At 40.1% G+C, this 25,351-nt stretch overlaps 1 protein-coding gene across 3 annotated transcripts in view; it reads right to left on the reverse strand.

Moving 5' to 3' along the window:
• Nucleotides 1-25,351, reverse strand: part of TBC1D5 (TBC1 domain family member 5) — a 579,401-nt gene that overhangs the window by 49,128 nt on the left and 504,922 nt on the right. For 2 of the 3 annotated variants that reach the window (XM_046002325.1, XM_046002327.1), the window contains exons 17-19: nt 18,172-18,470; nt 13,944-14,009; nt 5,453-5,616 (exon numbers count right to left, since the gene is read on the reverse strand). In XM_046002325.1, the coding sequence (XP_045858281.1) occupies nt 5,453-5,616; nt 13,944-14,009; nt 18,172-18,470 (529 nt within the window). The remainder of the gene's footprint in view (nt 1-5,452; nt 5,617-13,943; nt 14,010-18,171; nt 18,471-25,351) is intronic. The other variant, XM_046002328.1, reaches the window with a different exon arrangement.

Consider the following 25,351-nt stretch of genomic DNA (forward strand, 5'->3'; position numbering starts at 1 on the left):
TCTCATTTATTTCTTATACACATATGTCTTAACTTTCAATTCCTAGAACACAACCAGAAGTAATTTGCTAATGTTCAGGTTTTCTATACTTCCAGAAGTAACTATGAGTCAGCTTTTAAATTGTTTTCATACATCTGACACTTTTTGTAATTTTGCTGTCACAAAGAATGCATCTTATAAAAATAATTTTATTACTATGACCACGGCATATGTTCAAATTACCCAAAGGCAATGATGGGTGCATGCAAGGGTCACAAAGATAGATGATGAGCACCCTTAGTGCACTGGGAGCCTGCAGGGGGTGCACAGTTCATTACACATCCTGGTCCATGCAAGGATTTCTAGATCGGACAATTTCTGATTCCTGTAGTTTAGAGAGGATTCTGAACCATGGATAACTTAAGATCTTTGGAGACTGGTATGTAATTATCACAAAGCATAGCAAAATGTCTTACAGTTCATCAGGAACTTTAAAAAAGTTTTACTTGGCTGATGTGCTTAAATATTAGAACTTACATACGAATCAATTTTAGAACTTTTCTTATGTTCAGTATTTTTCCTATTCTTGAATGCTAGCAAAGATATTCTTGGAAAATGATTTGGCAACAATTGTAGAACATGACTAAGAGTGCTAAAACAAGTAAAAAAATTACTTAACAGTCAGATGAATGACCAACTAAAATAGATTTCTAGAAAACTAAGTGTTGGATGTCATCTACATTATCGTGAAAAATAAAGTATGGAAAATTAAAAGTATTAAAATTCTCAATTTTGTTTTCAAGACTAAAAAATGAGCACTTGACGAAAACCAGGGTTTGAATTGGGTGGGCCCTAAAGGCTCTTTTGGGAAACAAAGCAGAGGGCAAACTGTCTTCGTGGATAAATACTAACCCTCAAAACAACACTACTACAGACAGTGAAGTAAAGGTCAATTTTTAAAACTTCCCACTAGTTTGCTCACATTTCAGAGAGGAAGTAGAGTGACATCTTTCATAAACATATGGCAAAAGCTTAATGCGTCACCTCTTTAAAGACTTAGCTGAGTTTTGTGTTCTAATATATGGCCAACGCAGGGGCACTGATAGGAAGAAATGCGATATATCTTCATGTAAAGGAGGCAGTCTGCGGATGATAGAAAGGCTCTCTATGGCACAGAAAAAGACGATATTGAGAGGAAACAAGTTTATGACCTCAGATACGATGCTTGTCCAAAATATGTCACACACAGTGATTTTGAAAATCATTCCTCAATGATTAGAACCACACTTGTAAGCAGACTTTGGCACACTTAGGTTGACAGCTGCTACCAGACTGTTTTGTTTTAATGTCTATTTTCCACTGCTATTTTAACCTTTGCTAACTGATATTAACACCTTCTTGATCTTGGGCCACTTTAAAAGATCAATGGAATCCTGAAATCTGCAAGGTACACAGAATTTAAGGCCCTGGGGAGCCAAAACAAGAGGTACCTTTGCTTCAATTTCTGGTACTTGCTTATGTGAGAAACTGATGATCATGATGTTAATGAAAAACAATCTTGAACTTTTTTCGAAGACATGGAATGTCCCTGTATCATAGCAAACTGGGCTGAACATGAAAGCAAGACAGGCCCAGGGATGATAGGGGCCCAGTCATGGGCTCCGGTGCGACCTGGGTGGCAGTGGCAATGGTGGTATGTGGCTCCCATGGGAGAATGGTTCCCAGCGGAACATTTTCCAACTGTGTACCATTAGGCTGTGCTAAGCAACAATCTCAGCATAAATCAATACAGGCTATTTCTCCCTCACACTTCGTGCCTATCATGTGTTGGCAGAGAGAAAGGGAGAGGTGAGGAAGATCTTGTAGTGGTAATACATACACATCACTTGCCCTTACAATCACTGGACAGAACTAGTCCAGTGACTCTGACAGCTCACGGGAGATAAGGAGGTGCAACTGTACCAAGTGCCTTAGAATGGGGGAGAACTGGGATTACCTAGCAAAGAGCACGGACCATGTTATTTCATAAAATCATCAGATGACCTATTGAAAAACCAGGGACTTTCTCTTGAAAATTTCTGCCTACTTACTTCCCACAGTTAGAGAATATATTAAATTTTGAATAATAATTTAAAAAAAAATTTAGTAATTTTAAATCCATTTCTTGGTATATAACAGGTCTACATAGAGAGTTAAACTTACTCTGTTTCTATTTTTTATTTCTATTATTTATTATTTTTATTTTATTTCTATTATTTTTTATTTTATTTCTATTATTTTTATTTTTTATTTCTATTTTTGCCTGACTTGTCAGTTTTAAGTTACAGTTATCACCATAAAGAAAAGTAATTAATTGGTGTTGTAGACTAATCCATATGCGGCCAAAACATGATAGAATGCAAATGAAACAGGTCTCCATATGCCCTTTTCATGTTATTCCTTATTCTGGTTCTTCCTAGACATGTTCTTTGTACAGGCAGACATCTCTTCTAATTTATTACATTCTGTCTTTGTTGTGATTTTAGTTATTATTTTTAGTCTATGTTATATATATAACCCTTTGAAGAGTCAACTGGTTCTATAAGGTGTTATGAAAAACACTTCACACAGCCCCGCCCTCCACTTCCTGCTCTCCAGAAGGAACCACTTTCAATTCTTTCACCCATTTTTTTTTCATCTCACTATCTCTAGCTTATAGTGCTCCCTCTTTACTTTTTCTAGAGACAACTACACTTATTTTTCACTGTGGAAGATAAAGATTTAGGTTTACTGGCCACTACCACCTGCTCGCCCCCTTCCCGATGCGAACACACAATTCCCACACCCAATCTTCTTCAAATAATTTTACCATGATTTTTTAAAAAAAGATTTTATTTATTCATTTATTTGAGAGGGAGAGAATCTGAAACAGACTCTCTGCTGAGTGCCGAGCCTGGCAAGGGGCTCAATCCTATGACCAAGAGATCATGACCTGAGCCGAAACCATGAGCTGGATGCTCAGCTACCTGAGTCGTCCTCACCATGATGCCCCCCACCCCACCATGATTTTGATTAGATTAACAGTTAATAGGCTTTCATTATAACGTCTATGTAAATTCTAGTCAGGGCTCAGTTATAAGGCTTATCATAATCTTTCTTCCTTTCTCTGACACTCTGTTTTTTCTTTGGCGTTATAAACTGTCCTGTGTTTCAATGGCTTAGTTTCTATAAAGTTATCATTAATTCCAACCCAAACTCAACCCTAGTTTAAATCTCTTAACTTGTTCAAATATATTACTTGTTCTCCAAATAGCATCTTTTTGGAGAAAACTTTCTAGAACCTTCTGCTGTGCTCCAACTTGGGGTGGCCTGCTGCTCTCTAGACCTGCTAAACAGCTGTGCTCTATTAGTTTTGGAATCTCCCCATATTATCATTCTGGGGAATCTTTTTGTCTTGCTCTGGATACTCTATTTCCTTTTTCTCAGGTATTGCCCATCCTTAGTGTATGTCCTTATTTTCGTAGACTACATCCTCCAGTGGATTCTGAGAATGGGGGCATGGGAAAAACATTTTTGAATCCTGAATATCTGAAAGTGGCTTAATTCTAATCTCACACTTAATTATTTGACCAGGTAGTGAATCAAAGACATAAGTAATTTTCTCTTAGAACTTTTAGGGGAGCCTGAGTGGCTCAGTGGGTTAAGCCTCTGCCTTCGGCTCAGGTCATGATCTCAGGGTCATGGGACTGAGCCCCGCATCAGGTTCTCTGCTCAGCGGGGAGCCTGCTTCCCCATCTCTCTCTGCCTACTTGTAGTTTCTCTTTCTCCGTCAAATAAATAAAATCTTAAAAAAAAAAAAAAAGAACTTTAAAGGTATTCCTCACTGCCTTGCTTCTGGTGTTCCTATGAGTGATTTTTAGCTATTTTAATTCTTGATCCTTTGATGAAAATTTTTCTTTTCCCTCAACTCTACAAATTTGGAGGGTATCTCTTTGTTCTCCGAGTTCCTACATTTCACAGTGATGTATCTGGGTGGGGGTTTATTTCTACTTGTTTCCTACTTTCTAGGACTTTTTCAATCTGAAAACTCAGGACTTTCATTAGTGGAACATTTAATTGTATTTTTGATTATGTCCTTTCTTTCATTTTCTCTGTTCTCTCTGGAACGTCTACTTTTCAGGTTTTGAGCATCTTAGGAAGGTTCTCTAATTTTCTTCTATTTGTCTCCATTACTTTCCATTTCTGTCTTGTATTTTGTTTTCCTGGGGACAGTTTCTCAATTTTATCAATTCCAACTCTTCTACTAAGCTTTACATTTCAGATATCATATTTTAGTTTCTAATAGCTTTTGTTGTTGTTCTCTGAATAAGTGTTTTCTCTTTTTTTCCCCCTGAACCTTTCTTCCCCTATATAAACTGTTTTCTCCCAGTTAGTTTTTTCTATTTGCTTTTGGCGGGCTTTAACTAACAGATGCTCTCTTCAAGTATCTGGTGATCCCTGGCTGTCTTACTCATGTAAAGCAGCGTGAACTAAAAGCTAAGCTAAAGTTCTGTGTGTGGACAGAGTTGTGCAGGGGGGGTTTACTCTAACGTGAACTGGCTGTTTCCCTGGAGAACACCTAACGTCAGTTCATTTTGTGTTTTTAAATATTTAAACTTTTATCTAGAAAAAACTCTCTTCATTTCTTCCCTGAAGGGACAGATGTAATGGTATTCTGGGAAGCAAATGGGGTTAAGCCTGGGGATCTTAGATTCAGTATTTAAATGTATTCATCATTCCTCTTCCGGTAGAGCGTACTCAAATGTGCCTGATCTCGCTCAGTCCAGAGACATTCTGTTTTACACTTTCCAGAGGAGTAAACCTCCAGTCTTCTACCAGAGTGGGAAATGGAATCCTCTTGTTTCTTTTTTTCTTTTGTTTTAATTCCGGTACGATTAGCACACAGTGTTGTGTTAAGTTTCAGGTGTGATACCGCGATTCAGCACTTCCATTCATCACTCGGTGCTCCTCACAAGTGCCCTCCTTACAAGGGATCTTAGAGAGCAGCTATCAGTTTGCCACCATTTAAAAGTAATTTGCCTAAGACTTTTTAAAGCAAATGGTAAAAAATTACTTTTCAAGAAATAAAATAAAACTGAAAAAACACTGTGGTTTGTTTTATACAGGTCTTAATCTATTATTTGGTATAATGTTACTCGCTACCATTTAGAAAAAACACAGGCTTTGACAAAAAAGCATTTGCAGAGGAAGAAAGGACGGAGATCTGGAATTCAACTCATTTTAAACCGACGCTGCTTTTTTCTCCCAGTGCGGTGCAGACTGGCCTTAAACTATTATTAACTTATAATAATACAAGTAAAATATTTTGATGAAATGGTTTTAATTCATCGACACGTTAAGACCTTTATAAAACTCAGTACTAAAGAGGTTTTAACAAATGCAGTACTCTAGAGGAAGATGAAGGATAAAAGAAAAAGTGTCCTTAAATACTTACAGATTCTTTTCTGCCCATAGTTTTGCTGTGTGAGCGGGAACGCGAGATGTTGCTAAAAAAGGAATCCTTTTTAGTAGCAGATGAAGGTGGGGAGCCAGTGAATTCCCTTCCTCCAGGCAAACTTTCCGTGCTTGGGGATGAACTGATGGTTTTAGAACTTTGTCCTGTAGGAAAAATTAAGAGGCAATAATGAAACACTAGACTTTTTCACTCAATTACTTTAGTCACTGTCTTTAATAAAGGATCAATTATTATACTTCTTTGTTCACACTGTCAACACAAGGACACTGTGGAGTTATTAAAATGCATGCATTTTTATGTATCAGAAGAGCTGCCAGTTTTTTAAAACATGAAGTGCCGCTATATTTTTCCACATGTAATTTACGCTACGATAGTCCGAGTGTTGCACACATACAGAAAATCGAAAAGTTCTAATTTTTAGACATTATAGGTTAGAGAGATGTATTTTCCCTCACTTAAGGAATCATCCTTAGGGACAGAAACCAGAAATTATTATACTATACTTTATACCATTAATATTAAAAAATCTAAATCCTTCAGCAGTTTTTCGATAGAGCGTCTTTCCTTTTCACTAACTATGCAACAGATACATGGCTCCCCTCCATTATGGGAGAAGCATCTGAAAAATGGGACAAGGTGCTGGCTCACAGGGCCTCTCTCTAGGCTGATTCTTACATCAGAGTGGGTGCATCTGTAACCCCGTAATCTGTTAGTTTGCTTAGCAAACGACCTTTTCAGAGGTAACTCTAAGGTCAGCTCCTATCAGTCTATCTATTCTATCAGCCTATCAATCTATCTCTGAATTATCAAGTCCCAAATTAGTCGTAGTATTGGCAAGGTTTTGATTGGCCTACATCTCACAGAAAACCCCTGCTCCAAATATATTTTTCCCCCCTCAATTACAGAACTAGTTTACTAACATTTTTGTTCTCTTTGGGAACCCCAAACATTGAGACCTTAAGAAAATGTAGTCACCAGAACATGTCCCCCAAGGAAATGTGGGGGTCTTCCATCTGGACATCTGAAGGAGGAGTCTTGCCTTGAGACAGAAGAAAGGACTATCAGACCTTCCTGCCCTGTCCATGCCCTGTACACACAGAAGGGGACAACACTGGTACGGCTCACTGGGCAAATGGATGAGATACTCCATGGCCCAGGCCTCCCGTGGACAGCTCCCGAGGTGAGCAATCAGTATTTTTAACAAGCTTGTAGCCTGGAAGCTGCGCAGCGGTTCTGAAGCTCTCTATAAACCTTTTAAAGTTTTTAACCAATAGGAATAACATTAATCATTTCTTTGTTGCATTAAAACGGAAAGCCTATTCTCAGAGGCATGTTCTTCAATATATTGCTGTGGTGCCCTGCCCAAGTTCCCCCCTCAGGGCCAAGGCATTTCTTCTCCCAGCCGCTGGGAGTGTTGGCTGATGATGGTTCTTAGGAATTTCTCTTTGGAAACAGCCCTTAGTGAAGAGAGTTGCTCTCTCTAAGGTCTTGTCCCTTCCTTAGGGGATTAGCTCCAATCTAGTGACTGGGTAGGGGAAGAGGATAAAGGCTGGCTGGCCTTCTTGCCTCAAGATGGATGACTCCGAAGGGCCAGCCCAGCCCCAGAAGTTTCAGCTTTGCAAAGCAGCTCAACTCCTCCCTCAGCTCGAGGCTGCTCCTTTCACTCCCCAGATGCTGACCTGGACGGCACACACCACCCCCTCCCCCAAAGCTTCCTGCCCATAAATCTTTGTCTCACAGTTTATTTCTCAGAAATCCTGACTCATGACAATTATTGAGAATTATTTTAGATTGCAGGCATTTTTAAATATACTAAATAAAGACCAAATTCTTAGGCCACCACCGGCACGCACAGATTCTGTCACTCATAATCGAACAGCAGGGAACAAGCCCCATGCAGACGGAGCTTATGAAATGCCTACAGAAACGCTGCTGAGCACTAAGGATGAGGGATGACCGCAACAGGAGCTCTTAAGGGCTCCTAAAAATAGCAGTGCAAGGGAAATACAGACTGGTATGCACACTAAGGAGCCTGCAATCCCAGGTGATAAAAGCAAACACGGGTGTAAACAACGGGACTGGAAGCACAGAAGAGGGAGCCTCTGGCTGGTCTCAGGCTATGAGAGGTATGCGTGCCATCCTAAAGCCTGAAGAGCAGGCGGTGGTGGTAGGAGTTAGGGTGGAGGCGGTGGCTCAGGAAGGGTCATTTTTGGCAGAGACACAGTATTTATCAAGGCAAACGGTAAATACTACTGGGAGCATCTAGCTCCGGCAGAGCCTGACCAAACCCGCTGGAGCTTCCTGCCATCCATATGTAATTGAAAATGACACCAATACTAGTGTCCCACAGAGTGCTTTTTCTTTCTTTCTTTCTTTTTTTTTTTTTTTTTAAAGATTTTATTTATTTATTTGGCAGAGAGAGATCACAAGTAGCCTGACGCAGGGCTCGACCCAGGACCCTGAGATCATGACCTGAGCCGAAGGCAGAGGCTTTAACCCACTGAGCCACCCAGGCACCCTGAGTGCTTCTTTTTCATTTGATAATTATTTCACTGGTTTTCTGGGGCAAGGAGAATTAAATAAATCCTTTCAAGAAGTTGCTGGTACCCTACATGTGAGTTTATTTTCCCTCTCGGTCATCCAGCCCTACAGAGAAAAGGGCAAGAGGGAAGAGGAGACGCTAAAGAGGGGCAGGGAGCTCAATGACTGCACTTGGTTCTCAGGCTTGTCTGCAGACGACAGGAGTCACTACAGATTTGGAGGAGGAAAGCAGCACAAGAATTACAGAAGCTTGGTTGAGTAAGGCAATCTCCTGTACCTGCCCACACAAGAGATTATAAGTGCTGAACCTAAGGCTATTTACAAGGCAGAATTCCTCATACTGGTACCTGCTGGGTCTGATACACCTAAGCTTGAGTCTAAGCCCAGTGGCTACCTAGCTGTGGGACCCTGAACAATTCACTGAGCCTCCATCAGCTATGGTTCTCATCTGGAAGTGAGACGTCTACTTCTTACACGCCTTGCACCCCGATTGGGTAATGTGCGTGAAAGGCTCAGTGTGGCTGAGCACTTCAGAGAATGAGGCACACATAAACCGTGACTAGCACAGCGGTGACTCCCAAATCTAGAGCAGGTAGTCTAACATGCGGTACTGCGGGTTCCAGATTTGCTAGTCCTCCTCCCTCTTAGGACCATTCTTATGTTGGCTGCTCCTCCCACAGACTTCAGTGAACCAGCTCTAAGCACAGGATGACCACACAGGCCACAAACACGAGACTGCCTAGCAGGACAGCTGGCGTCCAGGACCTGCTCTAGGGTTCTGCCTGTGAAGATGCGTGTCCTGGTGTGAACTGCCCCTGCATGGAAGCGGGAGCTTTTTCTAAAGTGCACAGAGGTGCCATTTGGACTCAATATGGATGTGTCTAGGTATATTAAATCTTGCGTCTTCTTTTCCTCTCTGAAACACCCAATGAAAGTTTTGTGTCCCAAGTGCTATGTGTCAGTGGAGGTCCTTGTCAAGAGCCCAAGCTGACTGAATGAGTGTCACAGGCCTCATGAAGAGCACTCACTACAGAATGGCTGGGAGGGACCAAAGGGAGAAATGGAGAAAATATTTCTTGAGCACCATCATGTTTTTGTGATTTTGCTCTCATGAAACTCCAGGGGAAATAAGCACTGGCGCCTGGGGGGGGGGGGGGGGTGGTGGTGGTATTCCTACGTGGACAGGCAGAACCCCTGTAAACTGGAGACCAGCCGGAGGAACTGGACACGGGACACCCAAAGGCAAAATGTTCACAAGGCTAGGAAACCTGGGGGTCTTTGGTGGGAGGGCATAGCTTGGAAGAGCCAAAAGGGAAAGGCCTGAGAAGCTCAGTGCTGTGGCCACAGAAAGGGGATTACCTTCACTTTACTCAGTGACCCAGGAGGAAATGAGATATGTCTGGCTCCTATCTGGTGACATTTTGTTACCTCACAGGCTTGAGTGACAGACAGCAAGAAGACGGACGTTTACACATTAAAAACACACATTGTAGTGTCGCAGGACAGTGAGTGGAAGCATGTTGCACCCGGAGCCCCTGGAGCAGACCTGCTCTAGTCTGACCACTGCTACACTAGACCACTACAGTCTAGTCTAAGCACTGCTGGATGTGGCCACAGGCAAACACGTGGTTACAGGCTATCAGGAGTAACGAGTAAGAAAAGGAACGACCGGGGGTGCTGAGTTGGCTGTTTCATTATTAGACTCTGAAAACCAGAGGTAGTTGGAAAACAACAACAACAATGACAACGACGACAACAACAAACACCTACTACTGCCACCCTCATCACCACCACCTGAGCAGAGAGCACTTCTGAGTCCTTACGGGGGGACAGGGGCTGCAGAATCTCCCAATGATTCACCCTGAACCAGCCACTCTTTTTTTTTTTTCTTCCCAGATAAGAGGGTGTGTAGCCTCCCTAAGTCATCCCCGCAAGGCAGTGACAGAGGCAGAATCCAAACCCAGACCCAACGCCAGAGCCCATGCTGGGGAAAGCTGCACCCCCCCCCCCCCCCCCCCGGTAAGGGCTATGCCAGGTGCGCTGTGGCACATGTGACCTCAAGCTGAAGAAAAATGGAATGAGGTCTTTGAAAGTAAAGGGCAAATTCTGCTTTTGTTCTCAGTCCAAAGACTCATTTATTCAATGTCTTCTGGAAGTTAAGTTTTCCACAAAAATGCATTTTCTAACTAACTGATGCTTCCTCAAATTTTTTACATATCATATGTTTCTCTGACTTCTTAAAGTGATTATCCAGAACACAATGGAACTGTTGGTCCTGCTTCATGATGATCATTTCGCATCAAGAAGCAGAGTGGCCAACATAGGGTCATTCATGAGGATAGCTTTTGGTTTCTCATTCTTTCTTCTCACCCCTGTGAGTGGGAACCCTTTGTGTTATCATTACTATGTTCTACTCTAGTTAATTTTGGCCTCTCTTTTCATTGTTGTACCAGTCTGTTGCTTGTCATCTGCACTGGGGCATTTCTGTTAGTGCTTTGTTCTTGAAGGTCCAGAGGGGAGTCATCTCCAGACATGCGAGCTGTTATTGTGCTAATGTGACTTACACGTCACTCCTTCATTTAAAATCTATTTTTTTTTCCTCGAAGGAATTACAAAAAACTTAACAATGGTTACTTTTAGGGAAATGGGTTGGCAGAAACAAGTGAGAGGAATAAACAGAGGATTTTTTTCTATGTAATGGCTTTAATTAATAGGGATGGCCTAAAGTTATATGTTTTAGTTTTGCCTTAAGAATGTCATCAGTGGGGGCGCCTGGGTGGCTCAATGGGCTAAAGCCTCTCCCTTCAGCTCAGGTCATGATCCCAGGGTCCTGGGATCGAGCCCCACATCGGGCTCTCTGCTCCGCGGGGAACCTGCTTCCTCCTCTCTCTCTGCCTGCCTCTCTGCCTTGTTGTGATTTCTGTCAAATAAATAAAATATAAAAAGAAAAAAAAAAGAATGTCATCAGTGGGGACGCCTGGGTGGCTCAGTTGGTTAAGCGGCTGCCTTTGGCTCAGGTCATGATCCCAGCGTCCTGGGATCAAGTCCCACATCGGGCTCCTTGCTTGGCAAGGGAGCCTGCTTCACCCTCTGCCTCTGCCTGCAACTCTGTCTGCCTGTGCTCTCTCTCTCTCTCTCTCTTTAATAAATAAATAAAATCTTAAAAAAAAAAATGTCATCAGTGGGGGCACCTGGGTGGCTCAGTCAGTTAAGCGTCCAACTCTTGATTTCAGCCCAGGTCATGATTCCAGATTGTGAGATGGAGCCCTGTGTCAGGCTCCATGCTGGGTATGGAGCCTGCTTAAGATTCTTTCTCTCTCCCTACCTGTCTGCCCCTCCTCCGCTTAAAAAAAGTCAATGATGGTTATCTGAACAGGGAGATTTTTGATCTTTTTCTCTTTTTTATTTTTAAAACAACCTGACAGATGCTATACAATGATATTTATGTGCATGTATGTATGTATATTCATATCCACAATATAATATGTACACACAAGTATAAATATTAAAAATGCTTATGGCAATAACTTAAGAAATCTAAATTTCTTTCCTAATGGGCCATTAGGTGATAATACTTGTATACTTCTGTTGTTGGAAATTCTAAATTCTTTTTGGAAGTAATGTCTGTGTGTGTCTGTGTGTGTATGTGTACCCATATTTTAAAGCTTTGTGGTTCCTAAATATTGCTTGAAAAAAGTTTCTGGGGTAGCCAGGCAATTTCCAAAAATAATTTGCAGTAAGCTCTTTGAGTTAAGTCTTGACAAACAAATTCTCCCATGGTACATATTTTGACTACAACCTGCACTGAGAGATGTAAAATGGAACTTTCCAATAATTTTGCAAACACTATTTATTTACTTAAATTATGGGAATTCATTTGATAGTCAGTGTTTTTCTTTAAAAACATAAGAAAGCCCACGCAATCATGGTTTAAAGGCAAAGATACAAATATAAAATCTCATGAAACATACAATCAAAGAATCACTGGAAGTGTTAATATTTACTTCATTTCTTGAATATACTCCATTACTTTGAAAAAAGTTACTTGGGAAAGTCTAAATGATCGTTTTATTTCCCTTGTAGGTGTATCTACTCTTAAAATATTATATAGGAGAATATAACAGGCATGGTATCTCTGACGAAGCTCTCCAACTTCTCATATTACCAATCCTATTAAGCCTAGATTGTTAGACAGTTTTTTGTTGCCACCACTATTTTGGTTGACTTCTACTTCCCCTTGCTTTTTGACACTCTGCAGGAAGTGTGTTGAGGAAAACACAAGGTGACTTCTCCAAATCAGGGTTGGCATTGTCTCATTTTCTTACTATTGTTGTCACAATCGTCATCACAGACTGAAAGCTTTTTCTTTGGGCTTCATGTCTCATAAAGCAGCTGGGGCCTCCCCTACCAGGCTGACACAGTCTCTGTCAGAGCACGGCAGGCAGGAAGAATTCTGAACTGGGTATCCAGAAAAAGAGCTGGTTCCTGACTGCGGCCGCTTGCCTGCGTCATCCAAGGCACAGGCTGATGCCCAAGCAACCCAGTAAAGCCGCAGGGAAAGCCAAGAGACAGTGAGAACAGAGCTTGGCACACAGTAAGCGCTGAACAAATACTTGCTGAATAAATGAATAAGATGATTCTACCTCTATGACACAAACGATCTGAACAAAATGATATAACCCCCCTCTTTAGGATGCTATTCAAAAAGCAAACTGTTCCTGTGGCTCCGGTCTGGAGGAAAAAATGGGCGGAGCAATAGCAGAGAAATAAAAGCCAGGCAACCTTTAACTTTCTCTTTCCATAGGTATAAACTGAGAGTCCACAGCAAAATATCTACTTTTCAGTAAACTAACTTTAAAAAGTTTGCAAACTAACTTTGGGATATCAAAACACTTGTTAAAAAGTTGCCAGCTGGTGGTGGTGGGGGGGGGATTGCTCAGATTTTTTTTTTTTTTTTTTAAGATTTTTTAATTTGTTTGAGCAGGGGGAGGGGCAGGGGGAGTGGGAGAAGCAGACTCTCCGCTGAGCAGGGAGCCTGAAGAGGGGCTTGATCCAGGGGTCAGGACCCCCCAGGATCATGACCTGAGCCGAAGGCAGATGCTTAACTGACTGAGCCACCTAAGGCACCCCTGAATGGGAGATTCTTAAAGTTAGTCTAGGCTTTCCCTTAATACAGAAATCCTTTTTATAGCATATTTTATCTAAAAGATGATTTAATAAAGGATTAATGCAATAATTTCAATATTTACACATTTAAATATTCCACTGGAGGAGCTAAATGTAAATTACTATTATGTTGTATTCCTAAAAAAAAACTTTTTTCTAGATTTTGAACAAAGGGCTACGGTATTTAAATGTGCTCTTTTTATTTTAAATCATTGCCAATTACTACACAGAGATTTGTCACACTGGACTCTGATTCTGTTAATACGATGTATGACACAAAGCCTGTACTTAAACAATTCTTTCAAAGTCAAGTTATAATTCTTTCAGGTAAAACACAGTAAGTATTTCTGGCTAATACATGTAAAAATATGCATCCAACAGCATATGTCATTTACTCTCAGAAATGATCTGTTAAATGCTTGCACAAGGCACCTATGCAACAAAAAGAACACCTCAGTGTGACCTTCCAAATGAAGCACAGTGTTAAAATAACCACAAAATATAGAGTGACCATATTTTGCAAGAAGAGAGGCCGATGCAAACTTCATAGAAAACCCATACACAGCCAGATTTGGCATCACCAAGGTATGACATGAGAGGGGACTTTTGTTCTGAACAACAGTGCCACTCAGTGGCTGAACAATGGTAGTGAACTGATCAACAGTATGAATGGAGGGTGGGCAAAAAGAAAAATGGAATTTTGGAGTAGGCAATGATAAGACTGCGGGCAAAGAGATATACTACGTTGCCATGGTAACTGTACCTTGGAGGTCAGTTAGAGTCTGGACAGGAACAGAAACCTGAGCATCGCTTCCTGTAACTACATCGCCTGGATTTCATAAGAAAAAATAATTAGATTTCATAAAAAGGAAAAAAAAAATCAACTTTATTTTTCATAATACTTATATCAATCTAGTTACTAAAAGTACAGTAAAACAAAATACAATCTCAGAAAAATTAATATAAAGTATTTTTAAAGGCAATAATTTTTAAGAAGTGTTCCCTAAAAAGCTTCTGTGCATGTTTTTGTTCAAGAAAAACAACAACAACAACAACAACAAAACAACAACAAATTGCCCCTAGTCTAAAGCAGAGGAAAACTTGAATGATCAAAAGATTTTGCCAGTGTGTAAACCTGGCGATTCACAGACCTGTACCCCTGGGGATAAAAATACATTATATGTTTATAAAAAAATAAGAAATAAATAAAAAATTAAAAAGATTTTGTTAAAATTTCATTATGCTAGAAATAGTAGTGTGATATAATACTTTCTAATTTAAAAAATTCTTAATCCAAAAGTAAGTTATATGCATTTATTAAGAAGTAGGCATTATTTTGAAGCTGATTTCCTCCTGTAACAAATTATTTTTAACTAAACTTGAATCCAATTTCTTCAGTGATATGATAAATACCTAAACAAGCTCTAATTTCATAGTAAGTATTGAAAAGATTTCATAAGTTACCACATGTACTTAAAATGTCAACATGTAAAAATAAATCTGTGAACTGCACAGCCTTTAAACTTGATATACTTATTATAGGCAAGATTTCATTCACAAATTGGACCTATGGGAAATGCTCAAAATAAAGAAGCGTTTGACTTCAAAGGAAATGGGGAGAAAGGGAGTGCATTTTAAAAGTACAGGAAAGAAAGGAAAACGAGCACAAGAGGTACTTCTGTGAAGAACTTGGGGTATACTCCCATTGAGAAGGAAGACTCTGGTTCTCTGATATCCTTCCTGGATGACTAAGTTCAACACTAGGCACAGTCACTGCCAACAGAATCAGCTTCTCGGCATCTCAAGGCCTAAGCTATGTTGAAGTTAATGAGCTAAAAACCAAGCCTTCTTAAAAGACACTGTATTTTCCATGTTTGATAATGTAGGACTTACAGACTTTCTTCCCCTGTAGCTTTTATACAACAGTAAAAAAATCAAATTTTGAATTATGTAACATACCCTCAGTGCCTTGACTACTTGCTACAACTGGAACTGACAGCACAGACAGCTCATCTGGAAATTACTGGGTTGTAATCATATCGTCCCCATCAATTAACAGCACATACATTTTGAGATATATATCTATCTTTATCTCCTGAAACTGAAATAAAATCTATAAATAGGTACACACTCGAAACAGCAATAAGCAGCTTTTAGCAGAATTTATCAGGTCCTGAATTTTCATAATATAGTTAACTCTCTGTTCACTGATAAATGGAGTTTATCAAATTTTCTATTTGAAGGAGATTTTCAATTCTATGCTTGCTACTCATTCTTCTCTGATGCTTTTGGATCACCTATTAGTGTATATTTAGAGGCTGAAAACTCATTTTAATATTAAATACCACCAGAAAGTCATGGAGGAACATTTGTGCTCCCTCTTCTTTCTTTCACGACCCTGCTCCCAATGCACATTCGTAGTTTGCATTTCCAGCAAAATATACGTGAATTTTGGGTTTTCGATACAACCATTCCCCTACATAAGCACAAATAATCAAGAGTTAACTAACCTTTGAAGACTATAAGCATTTCCATTTTTAGAAACAACCATTTTTCAAAGCAAATTTCAAATTCTCCAGCAGAGTACACTAAAAGGGCTAATGTGTTCTCCCTCCTCAAAGGCACCAAGTAGAAGACCGTTCTGAGATAGTTAGAAGCCGTATTTCAACACAAGCCTCCTGGTGCAGACTGTGCTCACCGTCTCTGGGATCAGGGGACACACTTGCAGACTTTTCACTGTCACAGCACAGCAGGATACTTGTGAGAAACACCAGCATAAAGAACCAATGCTGGAGAAGTACTTTTCCTTGTAGAGGGAGTTAACAAATACATCTTGATAGCTATTTGGAGCTGGGAGGCTCCCCCGGGGGAACAGTCCAAAGCTCTCACTTCAGGGCGAGGAAGCAAGTGGTCAGAAGGCTTTAGGACTGTGCTTACAGTTCATTTCTTGGGTGAGTCAATGAGACCTCCACTGGCAGAATTCTATGGGCATCAACTGCTCTCTCTGCCTTTTACTGTTTCATTCACACCTTTATGCAGGGAGGGGCAGTAGCAGGAATATTTACCTTTGAGATGAAGGTAGACAAGCTTTTCATGATTGACAGGAGAAGAAAGAGAAATAAAAAGAGCTGCCAAACAAGGAGACTGTCTCTCAGCACAGGGATCGGTTACAAAATGCCCCAGCGATACTCATGTTCCAAATACTTTGCTTAAGTGCTCTGCTGTCTCCTTACAACTGGGGACTTCGTTTTCATCAATTGTTCCATCCTCATGCACTTCCTTTCTCACTTACTGTGATATTAATACTTGACATTTCCTTAGAGATACAACTTTATACTTCTACAGTCATTTGGCTTGGTTCCTCAGAAAATTTAAGCTACAGCATTAAGACATTCTCTGACTCATTTGCCTGCCATCAGTTAGAATTACTACTGACTATGGCTTGTTATCAAAGCAATACTGAAATCATATTTGGTTAGAACAATAAACAGTACAATTAAGAAATATATAAAATAACATTCATTTCCATTCTGAAAGTGGGCATGTCTCCTGGCATTAAAATACATTTACAACGTGTTAATGATCTGAAGTCCTCTTTTCTTTAAATCACGTGTGATAACTCTACATTAAGAAGAAAAGAATGTAGTTTTAGACGAGATAATCTTATGCAAGGCAACCGGAATATTCTAATAGAAACTAACTATATAAAGTCTAATACTTCATCTAGGCAATGACAGATAAGACCAGGTAATGGGAGAATACACATATACTCATTATTGAATAATACTCATTATTTTGTGCCATTGGGGAATGAAATCTGTTTAAGTTTACCAGTGGAAATGTCAACAATTTAAGATTTTTAATAATTTTGGATGAATCTTCTTAAGCAGAGTATATGGAATGTGGCTTGAGGTCTTTGTACTGATCCAATGGTACGCGATTGTTCTCAAAACCAGTTCCTGAACATGGCTCCTGAACAAGGGAACCCTTTAAGATGTGAATGAGGCATGGCTCAGGATATTCGTCCTGACACTAAATGGCCACAGACTCTGTCCTTTGTGAGGTCTCAGGACTGAATTTTGTAGATTTTCTGCCATCATGTTACTATTTCCTGCTTCTATATAGGATAGATAGCAGAGTCCCACCACTAAAAATAAATGCAGCTGTTTCTAATCTGCTATGAATAGGGGTACTTAATACAGAGCTCTCTGTAAATCATGGAAAATAAGAGCATGCAGCTTCTCAGTAAGAACCTGAAGGGCTGTCTTACAAGTAAAGTTCACGCAGGAGATGATGCACAGAAAATGCGCTTGCGTGAGGCCGGGGCCACTCTCCGCCACGCCAGCGGTGCCCCCGCTCATCGGAGGGCAGCTTGGGATGACGTGGTCTCCCGAGTTTCCTCTGCTCTGACATTCTATGGCCCTACATCCTGGTGTGTGGACTCACTCACTCTGGCTGCTCGCGGTTTTGTTTAGCTTTGCTCCCCCTGTTTAGGGTCTGGCTGGTCTTCCTCAGGGGTAAAGCAGCTCCATGCCTGGCTGCAAGCCCCGCGCTTCCGCCAGTACCATCCGCATGGAGGAATGTTACTGACTGTTGGAACTTCCCGTTTCCCGTTCTCTCCTCCAGCCAGGAGCACCAGGACACAACGTTAGCAGGATCAGAGTGGACCGCTTTCAAGTTCTGCACTGTGCCAGTTCATGCCACAACCTGCGGGCATCCATGGTACTCAGGAGTATACAGTATAGTCCTAAGCATATGAGGACATGCAGGTGAAAGAAATACCTTAGCAAATCACCTCATAACGTGCTCCTATTAAGAACAATATGTTATCTGATATTGCAACTTAAAAAGTATCTAATACAATTGATTGGTTACAATTAAATATTGTATTAATTTCTATTTCTAGGAGGCTGGTTCCTCATAGGCAGGTGAGGAAATCCCAGGCTACATTGCAAGTGTTTTCTTCAGATTTATTGGTATTTTTTCCTTACCTTTGTTCAATTGCACGGGCATGCTTTCTGATTTCATCAGTCGCTGCTGCTGCTGTTGCTGCTGCTGCTGCTGCTGCTGCTGCTGCTGCTGCTGCTGCTGCTGCGAATGTTGCCTGGGGACCTCTGCTAAGGTCCTGGCGGGAGCCACTGCCGCGGAAGAGCTGCCACTACCACCTGCTGGTACAGGGCCACCCGCACTGCCTGGGGCAGTCATTGCTGGAGAAATCAACTTTCTTCCAAAATTGATCAGGCTATTAGAGACTTTATTTATATTCAGGGGAGCACCTTTGGCATTGGTCCTGTAAAAAAAAAAAAAAAATAGGTGGAGAAACATTACTTAAGTTAGAGGACAGCCCTATTTCACATATTACATTGGTATAAAAGATATTTTAACTGCTTTGAAAAAGGCCATTTACTAGATCAGCTATAAGAAGCAAGAAGTAAGAACTTAAAAGTGATCACAGAATAATAACAATAAGAGTCTTCAAGAGGTGGTGTATGGAAAAAGGTCTTTGAACTTTTCATTCACTCATTCACTCTTTCATTCATTCATTCAACAAATGGGACCTATGTTGTGCTAACACTGTGCTAGGCTCTGGGGATACAATCGTCCAGGACATAGTTCCCCTCTTGGAGTTTCCAGTCTAGTAGGGGAGAAATATATAATTGCATTAATAAAGCAAGGTTAAAACCTGTGATGAGGGCTCTAAAGAAGAGGTACAGGGCTGGGCAAGCCTTGGGGTACTCACAGAAGGTAGCACCTATGAAACAAAGTGGACAGCAGACTTCCCGCAAGCCCTGACGTGTGGGTATTGGGCCACATTTAATCTGACTTTGAAAAATAAATGTGTTTGAGAGTCACAAAATAAATTCAGTAAGAGTTATATAGAATTGCCTACTACCCGAGAATTGCAATCCATCTTCACCACCCTGACCAGCCCTCGCTGTCCAAATCTTCCTTCTCCACTGCCCTGCTTTACCTTTTTTTTTTCTTTTCCTTATTTATTTGAAAGAGAAAAAGAGAGAGCACAAGCAGGGTCGGGGGGAGGGGAGAATGGGGAGGGAGAAGCAGAAACCCTGCTGAGCAGAGAGCCTGAGGCAGGGCTCCGTTCTAGGACCCCAGGATCCTGACCTGAGCCAAAAGCAGACACTTAACTGACGGAGTCACCTAGGTACCCCCCATTCTACTTTTCTTGGTGGCACCTTTCATCATCTGACATGATGTCTATTTTACTTGATTGGTTATTATTTGCCATCTCCTCCAATCCCTGTTCAAACAAAAGTTTCACAAAGACAAGGATTGTCTCTCTGCTATATTGCCACTGCCTAGCATATAACAGATGTTTTATAAATATTTATTAAAAGGCAGCTACCTGTAATCTAAGTTTTTCCACCTTTACCATAAAGAGTCCCTGCTCCTAGCCATGGCCAGCTTCTCTATTTGTGCTCTGGATCCCATCCTCTGATCTTTCGAAATCGCTGCCCCTGCACTTCCCTCTCTTGAATCATCATGTTCTCCTTATGTGTCATTCCCATGAACATACAACCATGGTGTGTGTGTGTGTGTGTGTATGTGTGACTGTGAGCTTGTGCACGCACACATATGCACACACCCACGCGGACTTATCCTTGACCCCTTGAACCTCCTTTCTACTTACTGTTCCCACTTTTCCTCCTCCTCACAATGTTTTTTTTCAAAAAGCCATCTTACATGCTACTTCTGCTTCTTTGGTCCTAAGCCTGCTACAGTCTGGTTGTGGCCTCCTGGCCATTGCTCAGAAACCTCTCCTCCCCATCCCCAATCACCTCCATGCTGCACAGCTGACAGGTTACTCTTATTTTATCCTCCCCTCAGTGGCAGCAAACTCCCGAAGCACCCCTCCGCTCACACTTCCTCACTCGGCTGCCATGGTTTGCATGTGTTACAACTCTCCGGCAAACAGAGGACACCAAGTCAACATTTGTTAACGGAATAGCTACTGAATGACTACCTCCCAGATGATTCATCATCTTGAAGTATCTTAGGGATATTATTTTGAAGACCAGTTATGATTATAAATTATTTTAGGTGAAGGAGGTAGTCCAATTCCAGGACAATACCAATGTTTGTATTTTTATTACCCCAGTCATTAATAGAAGCTAATTTTCTCTCATTTTGCTTTTTTTTTTTTCCAGAGAAGTAGAAAAATGAAAATCAAGTTTGAGGGATGCATTTACTTGATTGGAGTTAACTCGAATTTTACTATCATTTCCTTCTCTGAGATCTACCTGGCAGCTCTTATGTAGTAATTCTCCTACATTTTATATAACAGCTGTATCCTTGGCACTGCTAGATATAGCTTGAAGACAGAGCTGATCCATAGTTCTATAATAAAAAGAACACTGTGCTTCTTCCTTTCATAAAGTTTTTCTCTAATGGTACTAGCTAATATTATGGGCTAGGTATTGGAGACTTACATTACTTTGGAGATAGGACAAATCAAATTTAAATCCTGGAATTCAGCTTTATGAGGGAAAGATCTATTCATTTACAACTCAATGAAATGTGAAAAAATCATTTTTTGAACGATTCTTTTTGCACCGGGTTTTATTTTTAAAGAACTTTAAATGCCCTTCTAAAAATTATTGAAAATAACGTTTCTTAATGGAGGTAAGGATATATAGTGATTATGCACCACTTACTTCCAGTTTCCAGCTGCTTCCTAATGAAGTACAGCATTCTCAATTTACAGACACTACAGCTTGCCACAGAGAAGGCACTCAATCCATGTTTATTGAAAAAAGAATGAATGAAATGAAAAGAACTCATAAATTGTGGATTAAGTAAGGCATTCACCTCTGGCACTGTATTCTACTCAGCAGTTTGCACACATTCCCATTTCTTGTGCATGGCAGTAGGAAGAAGAGCTATCATGACACTGAAGTTCTACTGCATTTTAGTTTTTGCTCGTTTGCAAGTCAAGATTCATAATTCACAGATATGAAGAAGTTATAATGCTGTTACCCTTTTTTATAAACAAAAATGTACTAGTCAAATTCCCACACTGCCAGTTGTAAAATTTATATGTTGATAAAAGTACTAAGAAACTGCTGGAGCATTATCAAGAGAATATGGTTAATGCATCTTCATTACTACTAATAACCGCAAAAAACCATATAGATCAAGCTCATACCGCGCAATTTTTCATCCAAATAGCTCTTAAAAGGGGATGAACACTGTTTTCCTTTTTTGAATATTTTTTGTTTTCAACCAACTTCCCCCCTCATCCACTACCCACTGCTTCCAGAAGAACATTTTCTTTTCAAAACAACTATTGAAGGTGATGCTACATCTTTCAGATATAAACAACTGTAAACCATAGACTTCTAGGTAAAGCACCCTATCCACAGTCTGTTTGTTTTGCAGGATGACAATTTTTTGGCCAAAGGTAGCTAACACAGATCTTAAATACCAGCAGCAGCATTCTTTACAAGAAACCCTCATCAATTTGCGACAATTATTACTGGCTGTGACGTACACTATTAAGTCATGTGTGTTAAATTGACGAAAATTAATGCAGTTGTCAGAGACTTGATGGACATTGAGTACTGGGTTGGACTAACAATGGAGTGCAATGTGTCAACAGTGTTGAAATAAATAGTAAAAGAACTCTGGAGTTAAGACATTAAGCAAATCTAATGAGTAACTGGTTTTGTGCAATCAAATTCTTTCATTGTTACTGTCTAATAAATACTATTATTAAATAACAAAATGGTACCATATAGGAGGGACTGTTTTAAAATTGTTGCCAACACCCTACTTTTGGCACAAACTCATTTAGTAGGTTAAAAGAGTAGCAATGGGGCATTTTTCTTAAGATTCAAGATTCCTTAAATCACCTGTATCAAAACCCAACCTGGCTTCACTGTTGGGCCCCTTTGGATCAGTTTCTAAAATTCTAAAAATGGGTGGCTCTTGTTTCCTCTTCCTACCCACTTGAGCTCCGGTAGCCTGGCTTTCTAATGCATACTCTACTGAAAGAGTTTCTAGTGTTTCCAATGCCTTCTTAACTGCCAGAGTCATGAGCTGTTTTCATTCAACTTCTAAAATTTTTCAAAACTTAAACAAAAACAAAAACAAAAAAGCCCTAACTAAAATCATTATCACGTGATCACTTCTGGAAAACTCTCCACAACAGTGGAGATTTTTCTTTCCTGTTATCCAAACTTTGGCACAACCCCAGGCTTTTTCTTTTCTATCTAAGGATTTATTTTTTAGGTCTGATATTAAGTGTCTGATATCTGTTTATTCCGCTCCTTCTGTGGTAAAATTTTGTTACATGCTTGTTTATATTTTTGTCAAAGAGTTTTCAATTTATCTGTACTTATTTTTCTCTATACTCTAATTTATATTTTCCTCGTTATTTCCTTTCTTGTGTTCCCCAAGGTTGAATGCTTGGTTTATTCATTCACTTATCCATTCCCTCTCTTTCCCAATAAAAGAGTTTAAAGCTATATATTTGCCTCTGATTATAGCAATAGCATCAAAGTTTTCCCCACACATTTTCTAAATAGTCCACTGGCTCAATTATTACTTAGGTACATTTTAAAGTTTTTGATGGCTGGTTTTGCTTATCTTTAAATGTAACACTCACTTTGTTTCATTGCATAAAAACAGAAATATCAGAAGAATGGAAATGGGGGAGAATGTTCTAATTTTTCAAAAGGATTGTAGAAACCACCAACTGGAAAACAGGCTGGCTTATTCAAATTTTTTTTACTAATTACTTAGAAATGGTTGTAGTTTATTACAAATAGTCGTATAGTTCACTAAAAACAAGTCATTCTAAGGCAACTTTATTTCTTATCTGAAGTATTAAAGTCTGTTAGATTTATCAAGTTATGTCAGGGCCAGTGGGATCTAATGGAGGATAAACGTGTGCTCAGTTATAGTTGGGGAGCTGTACCTCAGGTTTATTGCTGAATGTTCTAGCACCCACCAAGGACTTCTGGTGATGACAACGTCTCACACTTGGTTCACAGACCTGCTCTGCCCACAGTCTGTTTTTTAAGGTCATAATCTTCCTTCCATCAGTGAGCTGCACAGGTGGGGAGAGTTGCATAGCTGTTCTCTGGACTAAGTTTCCTTATCTTTAAACAAAGGGGCTGAATTATATGATATTTTGGGTCCCTTCTAGATAGAAAATTCTCTAATTTTGTGACTCAAGGAAAGAAAACATGCACCTATTCAATTTGAGATACCCAATCTATCAGACAAAAGAATCAAAATTTAAAATACTCTCAACAGGCTAGCACAAGAAGTGAATTAAACAGATAAAGTCTGACAAAGAGAAATAAAATCTTAGCACTTAGGTTAAAACTGTTTACAACTGTGCATTACACGTAGAATAGAGAGGTGGATTAACATGAGTTCATATTAAAAAACAAACAGACTCCCAAACATTAGTGTCTTAGTTTGGTCTATAAGACTAATACAAGCCCAGAGGAAAGCTGCTATAGAAAAGTAAGATTCTTAGCCTGTACTAATACTAAATAAGTGAACTTTTAGTTTCCAGTCTGGCATGTAAGAAGCTTGGAAGTTTCTGCTCTTTCCTAACAACCAGAAAACAGTTGAACAAATTGAAACAGAACAAAACAAAGCAAAAACAGAATTTTTCTTAGATCATAAGAGAAGTGAGGTCACAGGGCAAACTGCTGTCCCCAGATCAGACAGACTGACAGATGGCCACAGAGAATCAGGCTTGACTAGCGCAGAAACCCACAGGAAGCAGAGCTGGAGTCGGGAAATGTGAAGTGCAACTGCCCAGTTACTAGAGGCTGAGAGTGAATCAGCTGGACAGATTAAAAACTCCAAGGGGCCGGGTCACACAGGGGGCAGCCCACACTTCTGAGTTTTACCTCTTGGAACTCTACCAGAGTGTCGTGGTGAATATGAGAGAAAAACTGTGTGTACAACAGGTGGAATGGAAAGGAATCATTTTGAAATACACCTGAGCCGTTCTGTTTTTCTTAACACTGTCTGCCCTCAGGAGAAACTATTTAACCAAAGTCTAACCTGCTGAGGTTTTATCAGAGCCTAACTGACCTGAGGGAAGGGAAACACCCAACCCCAAACCTCTCCAGCCACCCTGTCCCGCCTAGGTTGCGGAGGGTGGATAAGAGGCATGTGTGATGTTCATAGTCCGAAGGTGCTGGCTCATGAAAGGCCTGAGACCTATTCACAGGACTATAGAACGCTTCCTCTCCTCACACACCGTATCACTATACGTAAGTCTACTCACAGCAGTTCCTTTTACCCACTACATCATATCCAACTATCAGAAAAAAAAAATCACAAGACTTACTAAAGAAAATAAAAAGACACAGTTTGAAGCAACAGAGCAAGCATCAGAACCAGACTCAGAGATAGCAGGGATTCTGGAATTACCAGACTGGGAATTTAAAACAACTATGATTAAAATGCGAGGGCTCTAATAGATAAGTATACAGCATGCATGAACAGATGGGAAATGCAAGCAGAGAAAAGAAAGTTCTGAGAAAGAAAAAGAAAAGAAGTAATGGAGATAAAAAGTACTGTATAACAGAAATGAAGAATGTCTTTTCTAGGCTTATTAGCAGACAATCTACAGCTGAGGAAAGAAACTGTCCATACTTCTGAGGTTGAGGATGTTTTAACAGACATTCCCCAAACTGAAAAGCAAACACAAAAATGACAGAAAAATACTAGAACAGAATATCCAAGAACTGTGGGACAATTATAAAAGGTGTAGCATATGCATACTGGGAATACCAGAGGAGAAGAGGGAGAGATAGTAATATGTGAAATAATTACAATTGAGAATCTCCCCAAATTAGTGTCAGACAGCAAACCACACACCCAGAAAGCTCAGAGAACCCATGCAGGGTAAATGCCCCCCAAAGTATACTTCGTCATATCATTTTTAAACTTCAGGAAATCACGGATTAAGACATAAATCCTGGAAGAAACCAGAAGAAAAAAAAATCTTACCTATGCAAGAGCAAAGATAACTACCTTCTTAGAAACCATGCACACAAGAAAAGAGTGGAGTGAGTATTTAAATATTCAGAGAAAAAACCCACCAACCTAGAATTCTGTACCCTGTGAAATTTCCCTTTGAAAGTAAATATGGTACCTGCATATAGAAAGTATGTATTACTG

The sequence above is a fragment of the Meles meles genome, chromosome 4, assembly GCF_922984935.1.
Source record: "Meles meles chromosome 4, mMelMel3.1 paternal haplotype, whole genome shotgun sequence".
Taxonomy (NCBI): Eukaryota; Metazoa; Chordata; class Mammalia; order Carnivora; family Mustelidae; genus Meles; species Meles meles.